General features: G+C 28.1%; 1 protein-coding gene across 1 annotated transcript in view; it reads left to right on the top strand.

Annotated features, from left to right (window-relative positions):
* Positions 1–13,975, top strand: part of LOC100573750 — a 92,974-nt gene that overhangs the window by 26,403 nt on the left and 52,596 nt on the right. The window contains exon 2 of the mRNA XM_029486729.1: positions 12,558–12,751. Within this exon, the coding sequence (XP_029342589.1) occupies positions 12,558–12,751 (194 nt within the window). The remainder of the gene's footprint in view (positions 1–12,557; positions 12,752–13,975) is intronic.

Here is a 13,975-nt window from a genome sequence, read left to right as displayed (position 1 = left end):
ATATTTTTAGATTTTTAAATTTATTTATTCTTATAATTTATGAATTAAATGTTACACTAAATATAGGATTAGCATAACGATAAGAGTTAATATTCATTTTTAGTATAAATAAAAAAAAAAATTGATTAATCGTAATAGTACATCATACTCACTTTGTTTGAAATGTTGTATGTGTTATTATTAATAAGTTATGTAAAATATTATTAGATTAGTCTTAAGCATATTGTTTAAGCACTTTGTTTGTAAAGAATTATAATTAAGAAAAAAATTATTAGGTAGGTATTGCTAATTGAATATTAATATTAATTATTATCTAATACATACAAAACAAAATTATTGTATGTATATATAGTGTATGTAATTAAAGATGTATTATACAGAGTTGGGCGTTTTCGAATAAAATTCTATTTAGATGATTTAATTCTATTTATTCTATTTATTTATTTATTTATTTATTTAGATAAAATTGTGTTCGAATAAATTATTTTTTGGATGATTTTTTCATAATTATTCGAATAAAAACCTAATCTAACCTTAATGTCTGGTATAATTAATATAATATCTTTTATTGTATAATTTATAAATATTTTGATGTGGGTAATATTTAAATGGATTTTTGTTTGCATCGTTGACATTCAACTAAACAAATGTATCAATGGTACAATGAACAGAAAATCTCATAGTTATCATTTTTTTTGTTATAAGTTTATTCTTAGTTAAAATAACAAAGTTGAAATCTTGTCTATTTTCTCCAAATTGTAGATCTAATCTATAAAAAACTTTGTAGTACTTAAATACACATGATTTTAAAACTTTCACATGTATAAGAATAAGATTGGTGTACAAACAATGTTTTCAACACCAGATTTTGGTTGAATATCATTTACGTATTGTTCTCCTTTATTCAGGTTCTACATTCACACACACATACATTTATAAAAGGGGTTTGTAACTGATTTCTATACCAAAGGCAGACTTATCAAGGTCTATATAAAATAACGGAATTTAAACGAAAAATTTGCATCGTAAAATATCTTATTTTATTTAAAAGAATTATAAAAATTACTTTACTAAAAATGTGACCTAATTCATGTTTTTGTATTAATCAGCCAAAGTATAATTAAAGTTTTATTCTTAAAAAACACATTAAATATAAAATGTAAATAAAAAAACTCAGTATTTTGTACAATCAATGCTATTTCAATTTTATAATATTATTCATAATTTACTATTTCCACACTGAATTAAAAATTGTTTAAAATAAATATCGAACCTATTAATACATACATTTTGTAACATTGTAGGTAAATATAGAATTTTACGTTTACCTATTTTATATCAGGAACGTACATTATACAACTGAGAAGTGAGAAAGCGCTTTTCATTTTTAAAATGAGTAGTTTCTTTTATGATTAAAGCTATTTCAAACAATTTTTTTTTACTTTTCAAACGTTTATATTATATCTATATATTGGTCTAATATTTTGTTCCAATATCAAAGTAAAGTTAACATATTTTTCTTAGAATGTTTATTCAAGTTTTTATGATATCCATTTTTGTTATCAATCTAAAAGATTATTTGAAAATAAACAAAAGCACAACCATATAAATACTAACGAAGCCTAAAGATGCGATAAAACAACATTAGTAAATTGCCGTCAACGGATTTCTGTAAAAATTGTTTGCAATGCTTTAAAATATTAAACATTTATTTTTATTTTTATTAAAGACTAATTTTAAGTATGGCATTTTGTTTTAGTTCTTACTTATAATTACAGATGTATATACTTGAATAAATACCTATCTTTTATTTAAATAAATTGTCCAGACCTGAATTAACTCATTCTCTTATCCATACTAAATTCAAATAAACAAATGTCAACTCATCTTACTGAGATCTGGTACTTCTAAATATTTGAGCGTTCAAAAAATCAAACTATACTGGCGTTTATACAACATTTGTATTACGTACTTGGGGTAACTTATTGTACCTAATTCAAAAATAATAATAACCGAAGAAATATGAACTTTAAATACTCTTATTAGCATTTACTATAGGTTATACGTCTTAATACAATTTTCATGACACTTTAGATCTTTTGTTTGATAATTATAAATATTTGATATTTTTTTACAATTTTTTCAATTCAAGTATAATAAAACTGAAAATAATTGGGAAAAAAAAAACGTTAACAACGTTAAAAGTTTAAATTTTTATGGGATTTATCAAAATTACGAAAATTTGTAAAATAGATGAAATACACTTGAACATTTTCCGTATAATTTTTATATTACTGTACACAATGATATTTTAAAAATATTTAAATTTATTTTAAGCCTTTAAGGTATTTTCTATTTAAACCACGAACCTATTCACACCGTTTTGCTCCAAGTCTTTATTAACTAAAAGTTCATAAATATAATATATCATATAAATATAATATATTATTATTTTAATAGCAATGAGAAAAGAATACATTTTATGACATAGCCAAAAGTGTAACCTACCTACCATATTATTACGTTGGTAGTTATACAGTTTCACGTCGCGAAACACCACTGTGTATACGTAGTTAACTATATTATTATTGTCACAAAGTTTTCAAAATACTATCTGCGTGCGAAAAAAAAATTGTGGGTAAACTTACGGAGAATAGAGTATATTTAATAATATTAGCTATAATAGTAGTAAAATATTCTTAGTAGTTAGTAATATAGGCAGATGATCCTTTCGTATTCAATAATTTATCTTTGAATTCAATTTTAACAAACCCATTACAGTGGCCTTCTCAATGACGAGGTACCTGGTGCACTCAGCCAGCAAAGTGGTACCTATTTGCACATTTGTATTGTTAATTTAAAAATAATTTGTTCTCAGTGATACACAGAGGTCATTAGTTAGTCACAATATCACGATTAATGTAATATACCAATATATTTATTTCTACATTTGGAACCAAAAGCTCCTCTTCAATGTTTGTTCTGTATTTAAAGTTTTAGTTATTCCACCCCGTGAATGAAATATTGTGCCCATGTCTCAATACGTAAAGCTAGTTTATGTGATGTAGGTAGGTATTTTTCGGAAATTTATGAGGCGTTTAATTTGTATTGCTTCTGAAAACACAAAGCACAACTTAAACATATAGTAGTAAAGTAAAATGTATAGCCATAATAATTGTAAGTTTTATTATTATCTTCATCTCAGTTTGAAATGGTCTTGAAGTAAATTAAATAAAATGGATAATATATAATGAAAAAAAAATTTAAAATATTTTACTTAAAAAAAATATATGTTGTTAAAATTCTGACTTTCCTACAATGTATCTCGACTTTTGGTATGACATGAATATAAGGGTCAAATTTATAACCAGAACTTTTATCTTTGCATAAAACAAACAACCGACTGTTTGTGTTATGCAGATTAGTACCTACTCAATAAAAAGGTGGCATATATATTCGTAGGTACCTATGTAGGTCCTACATACATTAAGGTACGAAAAACCTGAAAGCTTGGTGTTATAATGGGAAACGCAGCAAGTAATACGAGTACTTGCCGGGAATTAAGAACCACAGCGGTTATATTTTTTTTTTGCTTTTTAAATATCCATCAACCCATATAAATTGATGAACTGTAACACAGCCCGAAATTGGCAAAGGAACTCGGTGCGTCGATTATTACTCACAGTCGTGAGCGTTCTAGTTAATTGTCCCGAGGCCTCGCCACCGATGCGCTTCAGCGTCACTGAAAACCCATTAAGCACATCATAAAAAATAATAATGAATAATTTTAAAAAAATAAATAAACGACTAGGTTGCTAAAGTTTTGATACTCTCGCCGAAAACCACAAGCGTTCGTTTATAATGAAGACCGCCTTTTAAAAAAAAACTGAACCTATGTCTGGCGTACTCGATCACGGGCCAAAAGCCAATAGACGCTGTGCAACACGTTCGTGACGTTGACATTTTCATTGGAAAATTCGAATTTCACTATAAATTATATTATAGTGAGAGGCGCCAAACAGTGAGGATGGGGGGGGGGGGGGTAACAACGACTTGTTCCCACTCTCTTTGGAAAACATAGGAATTTGCCTCACAATTATAATTTATATTATTAAAAAAGCGCATATCAAGTCAACTAGAACAGACTCTCATATCTGTACCAAATATTAATATACTAAATACTTATGTATTAAAACAGTACCTAAAAACCAAAAAAAGTGTTTATATAAATCATTACTATAATATATACACACATGGGCTCGTTTTTGAAAAATGTGGTTGATACGCCACATTTTATTTATATCATAACTTTATTATGAATATATTTAAGCCATGATTATTGACTTGTGAGTAAATTTATATTAGAGTAGGTACCTCTACATAAAATAATTAAGATATTGAGGCCATGAAGTTTTGAAATTGCCCAACCACATTTTAAAAACTTTGACGCCACTATTACTACCGACTTATTACTTTTTGTCAACATTTTTTTTTAATTACAGACTTCATAAATACCTATTACCACCCTAGTACATCTAAAAAATTCAATCAAATCATGCTTTTAAGTTTATATCCAAGAATGTGCTAGAGCTTGGAATAAACCGTTATGCATATTATGATGCTAAGAATGAACGTAAATAGTCCAGGCCTTGAAACCGACTTTAGAAACCGGTATAAACCGTTTAAAAGCTGAAACCAAAAACAAAATCGGAAAAAATTGGAAATCGGTGTACAAAATCGAAACCAAAACCAAAATTTTTTCAATCGGTTTCAAGCCTTGTAAAAGTGATAACCCGAAATGTATGCTTTCCCCTTATTGCATTTATGCTTCCACTAATTTAGATAACACCTTTATTTTACAATTACTACTCCATTTATTCCTAATAAAAAAGTTAACCTTCATTATCAAATAAAACAAATTATAATTATAGATTTTAGCCTTTTTTAAAGACAATATAATAAAATATATTATATATACATATATTATATTATATAGAAATATGTATAGAAATTTAAAAGATATTATAAGAAAGATACAGGTTATCAACTAGTTATCACTAGTATAATTTCTCAACAAATCTTATAAAATAAAAAAATACAATTTTTTTTTTGTTATAAGTCCGTTTGAGGACTTAGAATTTGACACCCCGAGGTAATTTCTCCCCGTCACCCCCCCTAAATACGGCACTGTATATAGTTTATACATAATTATACCTATATAGGTACTTATAATGTATTTAAAAAAAATTAGTAATATTGTTTTCTGGTTCAGTAAATTTTACATTTCAAGCACTGGCTGAAGAGTTAGTAAAAAAATTGTAAAATAGTTCCTGTACCTCAGATCATACTACAAATACGAAATATTTTCAAAATTATTTTGTATCTTTTCTTTTCTGAAGTATTTTTTTTTTTTATATTTTAATCTTAATAGTTAAGGATTAAATAAAGCAAGAAAATAATGTTATGTTGTAGTGAATAATAAATAATAATTAAAGATTAAAAATTAATTTTCATACCTATTATTAGTAAATTGTTAAAATCCTTGGTAATTGAAATAATATTAGGATTGTCGGATGCAAAATAATAATTTTTGTTTTTTGTTATCAATTACATTTCCACTTGAATAACACTTAAAAACTAATTATCGCATTTAAAAGCGAAAATTTAAAAACATTTATTCAAAGATTTATATTTTATGATCATTTAAACTCTAAAAGATTATTAATTTAATTTTACATTTAAGGTGTCGTACGATACCCTGTGTTCATTTTTTATTTTGTCAGTGGTGGGTAGACGAAAATGTAATTTTTTTCCTTTCCCGCTTGATAACAAAATATACTGCAGTAGTATAAGTGTAGTGTCAAATTGAATTATTACTACTAGTCAAACACACACTGGACACAAATTTAAGCAATTGCCCGTCGCGTATTTCTCGTTACGAAATATCTCTATCACCAACAGTAACTCTTTTTCTCTATTTCTCTTTTTGAACTTCTCTGGTCATAGATTAATGGAATCCCCCGATCGGTCTATGTATTGAACGTTCTCTGGACGCATTATTCAATTACCTATAAAGCTATAATTTGTTTCTTAGCTGAACACTTTGGCTCCAATAAATCGTTGGAGTGTCATTCTTCAGCAATCGCAGAGCTGTGTAAGAACATTACTCATATTCTTGTTTCTTGATATACATTTCCAATAATTGTTATACAACTACGTTTTTCCTTAATTTTCTTGTTAATCAATTACAATTAATATTTAGAACGATTTATTAGAATTTCGTTAATTTTCAATATACGAATAATAAGTTAGACACATTAAATCATGATAAACAGCACGGGTTTAAATTTTAATACCTATGTAAATAATTTTAAAATTTTAAATTATGCCAACTGATCATAAAATAATGTAAAATACATTATTCACTATAGTAATCAACAATTATTGCCTTACTTGATTATGAAAATGTATGTACTTGCTTCATTGTTTTATTACACCGTGTTTAAATACTATAATTTGAAATTAATTATATTATAATATAATATGGCCTGGCACGGTTGTAAAAAATACAAACTATTACTTGTTTTCATTATATTTAATTTGGTATTATATATAATATTACCGTTGAGAAGATAATGAAATCAACTATGTCTCTATTTCAAAACACACATTTATTATGTATATGAAAATTCTTAATAAACAAGAACGATAATAGGTTTAGGTACACTAGAAACGTTTTGTATATTATATTACACTAATATATTTATTTAGTATTTACAAGAGTAAGATGATATGTGAATTTTATGTGATTATATTACAAATCCTTATTGGAGTCCGATTGGTAGAACTTGACATCGTTTAATTACAGTATTTTCAACTCGATGCCAAAGCGTTACTCCGCCGCCACTGCCACCCACTCATTCCTATGGAATAAAAGGCAAAAAAGAGTTACCGTGAAAACTTATTATTTTGCTTTCTCTGCTTTTTCCATCTTCTTGATGGGTTACCGATTAATTTATTAAACTTTGGCAGGACCCTGGCCAAAATATCCGTTCTTTCTTCTTTGAGCAGAATAGGTAGGTATATACATATACCGTGATAGGTATGAGAGTAGGAAGGTGGTGGTTTGGAAAAAAAATAAGAAAAATCGATTCACTGAAAGTGTAAATTAGGGCACAATGGGGTGCTTCTATTACACTACTACCAGTTCTACTCTTTCCACCACCATCAACGTGTCTCTAGCATAAGACCCAGTGCCAACAAATCCTTTGTACGGGTGTATCAACTCTCCTCCCAATACCACTGTTCATCATCGAGAACAGTCCTCATTATGTAGTGTAATAGAACGAATAGTCATCGAGAACTACTGTTACCCAATATTAATGTATATGTAAATGCTTTAAAAATAGAAAAACTGTACCGTTGGGTATATATTATATGTATACATATTAATATATTACCTTTATCTTCTTAATTTTATTATTGTAAATACATTAAAAGTACCTAGTAGTATCTTTTAACACTAATGTTAACTATAAAGTTAAAATATAGAACTTACATACCTAGTCAAACACTGTAATATTATCATAATTACCTACTGACTTATGATACCATTACCGCTATTGTTATCTATTTTCCAAATTTCGAAAATTTGTAATTCTGTTAGCAATAAGCTTAGATAATGTTCAGCAAACTCTAATTAATAGTAAGGAAAAAAGGTAGGTACATAAAAAAATCTCTGTACTACATCGGAGCATAAGTTGCATGTATGGTGTAAACGATACAATCTACAATCTACTTAATCAGTGATAAATTACTGCCGTTGCGTGCATTTTTATACATTTATCTCAATATTCAAATTATTTTTTATCTTAAGTATACAATAATATTTACAAGGCGTTATAAATATATTTTATGACCGCATATCGATAAAAAGTATATATTATGATACGTAAACAAATTATTTATATTGAATGCAATTGAAGATATTTCGTGGCCAAAATTGATATATCCCCATCGCACGTGTTTAACGCTAAATATAAATAAATATTTAATTGAAAAGTAAATGCATATTTTGTAAGAAATTAGTTTGTTACTACAAACAATTTCGTCTATTACAATTTATAATAGAAAATAATTTATGTGCTTTTAATTTGTCCATTGCACTTTTAAAACTATATACCTAGTCAGTAATTTTCAAATGTTTTTTTTAAATATAAAATTGAAATTTGTTTTCAATACCTCTTTAATCTTTATAATACACAGTGGCGTACGCAGGATTTTTCAGTGGGGGGGGGGGGGGGGGCTTGAAGATTAGTTACAATTTTACTTTTATTTTGTCCAGTCTAATAATTTCAGACGTTTATTTGAGGTATTTTAAAATGTTTGTAACTTTTCCACTAGAAGTAGAAAAAATACTCTGATCATAAACATCGATGCCGGATGTATGTTTTTGGAAGCGAATTGGATCTAGTTGATACTTTTAGGAGGTCGAAATTGAAAATTCTCAGTGCTTTCTAAAATAATTGGAGAAAAAAAAATGAAAATTTATTAAAATTGTTTGGTAACCAGCTTGGTTATACCACCCTCATTTGGATTGTATTTGATTAATTTAAATTTGTTTTTCTATAAATGTCAATAAAAATATATTCATTCGGTCAATGAAATACAAGCTCAAAAATGTGATGCGTAAGTTTTTATTATAGCTAAAATATTAACGATACATAGGCATCATGGTTATGTTTTATAAGCATTTCAAGTTCAAATATCGTCAAAACCACAGTTCAAAACTTATAAAATATTAAATGTGTATAGGTAAGGCTAAACAATTTAATACAAGTAATTCATACTTTTACCTAAAAATTACAGATGATTTATGAAAATTGGTATGCAAATACATTGTTTTTTCGAAAATGAATTCATTCTGGTAAGACATATATGAAATTTACGTCTTGCTTACTATAGTTGAGAGTTGAAACTTGATAAATATTTTTGAAAAAGTAATAATAAAATGGTCAATGGGGGGGGGGGGGGCTTCAGCCCGTTAGCCCCCTCTGCGGACGCCACTGATAATACATTTTCATATAGTATTCACTTTTAAAATTTAAATAATTTAGATTACGAGATATTCTAATATAAGTATTAAATCGTACCTTCAAACAAAAACCTTTATCTGTTTACTGTACTGTTTTTTTAATGTGAAAAATGTTTTAAACTTGTGCAGTGAGTTATTCACAATATGATTCATTACGATTTCTAGTTAATTATATAAATTACCAATGTATAATAATTGTGTTATGTTTGTATATAAACTTCAAATGTTATTACTATAACTGGTATATATATATAATATACACATAAATATATTAAGTTAATAAATAATATATACAAAATTGAAAATTGATTGATATAATATTATTTATAAATATTCTGTACCTTGTCATATTTGATGATTATTTGCATAATAATTTATATTGTTGGTATTTTTCTTTAAATATAAAGTATTTATATTTATTTATTGTGGTGTATTTCTTACAAACTTTAAAACCATTTTGTTTGGTTTAACCGGCTTAGTCATTCACTTATAAAATACCATAATACCATAATAAGCCATTTCACAGGTCAGCCGAATTTCACTCAACAATTTGAATACGTCTTAGTAAATCTACCAAACAAATTTTTACCAGTTTCAAATTAAGTTGTAATATCTTACACTTTTATAAAAATATTTTTGAAAGTAATTTTTTTCCCAATAACTTCCACGAATAATTGATCTAATAAAAAAATCTATTCGGAAAACGTTCGAAGTTTCTTCACTGGGTTTCTTCATGTCTTTTATTTTTCTCTCCAAACATCGAATTCATTTATTGTAGGTAGGTACTACATTTATTTGAAGAAATTGTGCAATAAAAAAAAATATTTTAAATTCAAAAATAAAATAATTAGTATAACGTATATTATTTTATTTCGAATGCATTTTCAAATAATCAATAAAATTAACTCTGGATAGGTCAACGTAATATGTACAGTTTTGTCTTATTTTATCAATGATACAAACCTAGGGTTAACACATTTTTATTTTATTTAATAATTAGGAATTTAAAATAAAAAATAATCAATCTCAATAAAAATATATCATGATATTAATACTTACTATATGGTAATGTTATATAATATACACAATCACTATAACTGTATGTATGTACGAGGTGTTAAACCTTCAAAATCGTGAGATGTCCAAATGTAACCGAATGAGTCAAAATGGATAAAATATGTCTTGACAGATTTCAGTTGATTTAATTATACAGTTTGGCCGTCAACGAGAAGACGTCTCGTGTGTATGTGTATAAATATATATATATATATATAAACATACATCTAGCTGTTGGGTACCACGTGGTATTGGTGGCGGACGCAGTCAATTTGTGGTATCAGTATAATATGCTGTGTTGGTAGTGATGGTGATTGTGGTCCTGGTAGTGGCGGCAAAAAGGCAATTGTCAAAGGCCACATTTAATCCCCTCCGGATATTTTATTAGATGCTTTTTTTTTTCATTTTCACGCTCACGCTATGGGTCAGTATATAATTCAAAAGCATCCTGTCCGGATGAAAGAAAAAAGAATCCTTTTATTTATAATAAAAGCGGATGGAAGTTGGTCTGGTGTAATTTGTGTGTGTAGGTGATAGAGGAGTGGCCAAAGAGAAAAAACTTTTAAGGTATTCAGCGTTAAATGCGGTTTATACGTTAGATAACATTTTATAGTATGAAGGGCTCCTTGCCACCACAGTCACCTTAGCTATAATATTATCTGTTCTTATCGGATACCGAGGATATTCTAGACTAGGATTTTCTGACCTATTAGCACCTTTATCACGTAGTTTAAAGGATAAAATTTGTATAATAAGGGATTATTATTATTATTATTATTATTACGTCCCAGCATCTACCTGCAGACACCCATCAATCCCCGGGCCATTGTCCGTCCACGTCATCTGAGCTTCCTATAAACGAAACATTCTTGTCGTCCTTTATTTACTTTGTTCTCGGTTATGGCCAACAATGGTTCACCTATACATGCATAATATTATGACACCACATCATTACCGATACTTTATCATACACCAATTCTTCACCCTATATATTGTTTGTTTATATTGACCGCGTTTCGTAAAAACTATTCAATTTTTTTAAAGTAAACAATAAAATAATTGTTGAACGTAATAGGTACAACTAATTTAATAAACATGTATTTAGTATTTCAAAACAATTAAAATAACCTATAAAATGTATTTCATCTCTATTCAGCGAATTTGCAGCAATATAAGTTATACGAGTATAAATAAATTAATGATAATAATTTGATTATATTTATGTGTTTCAAGCCATTTATATTATTTATATACATTTACATATAGTGTACTTTGCAGTCGTTGTGTAATTTATATCGTATTTGAGAACAAAAACATTTTATACATTTGATTTTAAATTGTATTGGTACTACCTAAAAAACATAAATGGCTTCCATAATAATATTATAATTTATTACATCATGTCTCGTGATATCATTACAAAACTTAAGTATTTTGTGTACGCACGATTATATGTACTGAAACATTATTCTATGATATATTTAATGGCGATGAATATTTTACCGATATCAACCCGCTATAACCTAGCACCAAGTAATAATATGGACTCAGAACAAACTATTATGCTAGGAAGTTGCTCCTAGCTCCATACTTAGAAGTTTAATATTCAAAATGATCGATCCAAAAGTTTTGAATTCACTTTGATATTTGATGGGAATATATAAAACATGAAATCTCTTCAGTAACTTTAGAAAAACAATTTTTTTCACAAGAAACTTTTATATTTACGAGCACAATATAATATGCTTTAATAAAATACTGTATTCCCCAAAAAGGTTTATAAATATAGTTTATAATGTAGTTAACTGAAAAAGAAAATATGTAGCTATAGGTGCAATGTAAATTGAAAATGTAAATTATTCGACACCGTCAGACGATTTGTTTACTTTCTTATAATATTTTGTTGATTCAATTTAAAACTAAGTCTGAACTTGGTGCAAGAAAGTGATGTAGGTTTTATTATTATTACGTAATTTTAATTTGAATGATTGCTATACCTACCTAATCGAATGCATTTAAAAAAAGTAAAACTATTCTGAGAATCTGATAGGAGCTTATTATTGTTTTAGTGCTCCAATAAAATGGTCAAGATATTTTAAAAAATGAGTGCTTGTTCCTACATATTTTTTATACGACGGTGTTCTTATTTGCCACTGTGCGAAATGTATTGACCAACGTACCTATTACACGGCCTCTTAAAGTACATTTAAAATATCCTGTACTGCTCGCGTTCAATGTTCAACCTATGTAGACGGTGTAACGTGAATTTTTTTGTCATTGTTTTTTACTGCCAGAAAATAACCAATCAGTAAAACCAATTATATAATATAATAAATAATAATATTATCAATAACCAATGTACATTGTATTATTTTTTTATTGACACGAGTGTCGGTGATCGTTGCAGGAGAATGAACGTGACGGGATTTTCGAACGATTTACCAGATGACGGGCATAGGGCGTGCGGGGCCACAGTGACGGTGGGCACGTATTACGTGCTGTTTGCAGACGTCGTGCAAGGCCGATTTGTAGCCAAAGATAGACAAGGCGCGTTGGTCGAGTGGACAGACGGCAACGAAAGGGCCGTGTGGCACGGACTTGGTGAGTAGTGCACACAATATTATATTCATATAAAGATAGATTTACATATTGTACACAATGTCGTAAATCAATTTTTCGTACCTATTATCATCAATGCTATAATTATCAATAATTGGTAGAGGTCATTACGGTTACGGAATATAATAATAACGACCTAGAATAAGGTAACGGATATCAAATTCTAAATTACTTAGTTTTTACTTAGATATATTATAATGTTCTATATATGGATATGGGCACGAAACATTTTAATTTTCTTTGGTATCATCAATAAATAAAGGAGAGGTAAAATGGAATATTCACGAAATCTGCACCGTTCCACCATGGCTAATTCATAGAATATCAGATACGAGCCCTACGTATTTACCTGCTATACGCACTTACACACAATTGATTACAATAGTGACATCCTCTACAAAGGCTACCCCACGACGGTATTGGTACATTTTTTACGTGTGAGATTTCTTGTATAGACCTCGATCGAAAGCTGTATTATTATATAATAGGGAAAGACTAAGAGTCAAGGATAAAAACGGATCTTACCGTTTATTGCTTATTGGATCCACAAATTATGATATACGCATTCGATATTACCTAAATAAAGGAAAAAATATATTGCTTATTTTCATTGTGATTGGAGAGGGTGGGGAGAGGGAGGAATAAATATTTCATCGAATTATATCGATTTTATGAAAAATAAACAAAAGTCGCCTTATGAGCATTATGTGTCTCCGTATGAGTAATACTTTTTAATTCAATTGTAGAAGATCTAATAACTTAGAACCACCGTTAAATAATTAGTAGGTTGTAAGCGCATTATGATGTGTTTTGAATGACTAAAGGATATATATATTATTTAGTTTATTGAAAATGCATCGTTAACGTTACATCCGTCATCCGTGTATTGGTCTGCTTATTTAAAATAATACCTATATTTAATTTTCCATGGCATTTATTGGTAAAATGTCTTCTACATTTAGTAAACATGTTTTGTTTTTTTTACACCATCCCTTATTATTGAATATAGCACGTATTGTAGGTTTATGCGATTCGATAAGCCATTTTTCGTTTTAAGATCGAAAAGTGCTGACTAATATAGTATTGACTATCGTATCGATCTTCGAAATGATAAAACAACGTCTACATTAAGAGGATGTCAGCGCACTATTCGTTTTCTCTCTCTGACCCACGCGCAATATAGACAAATCGCATTTACGCAAAATC

Source organism: Acyrthosiphon pisum, chromosome A1 (assembly GCF_005508785.2).
Source record: "Acyrthosiphon pisum isolate AL4f chromosome A1, pea_aphid_22Mar2018_4r6ur, whole genome shotgun sequence".
In the NCBI taxonomy this organism is placed as follows: Eukaryota; Metazoa; Arthropoda; class Insecta; order Hemiptera; family Aphididae; genus Acyrthosiphon; species Acyrthosiphon pisum.
This window is presented reverse-complemented; position numbering and strand designations above follow the sequence as displayed.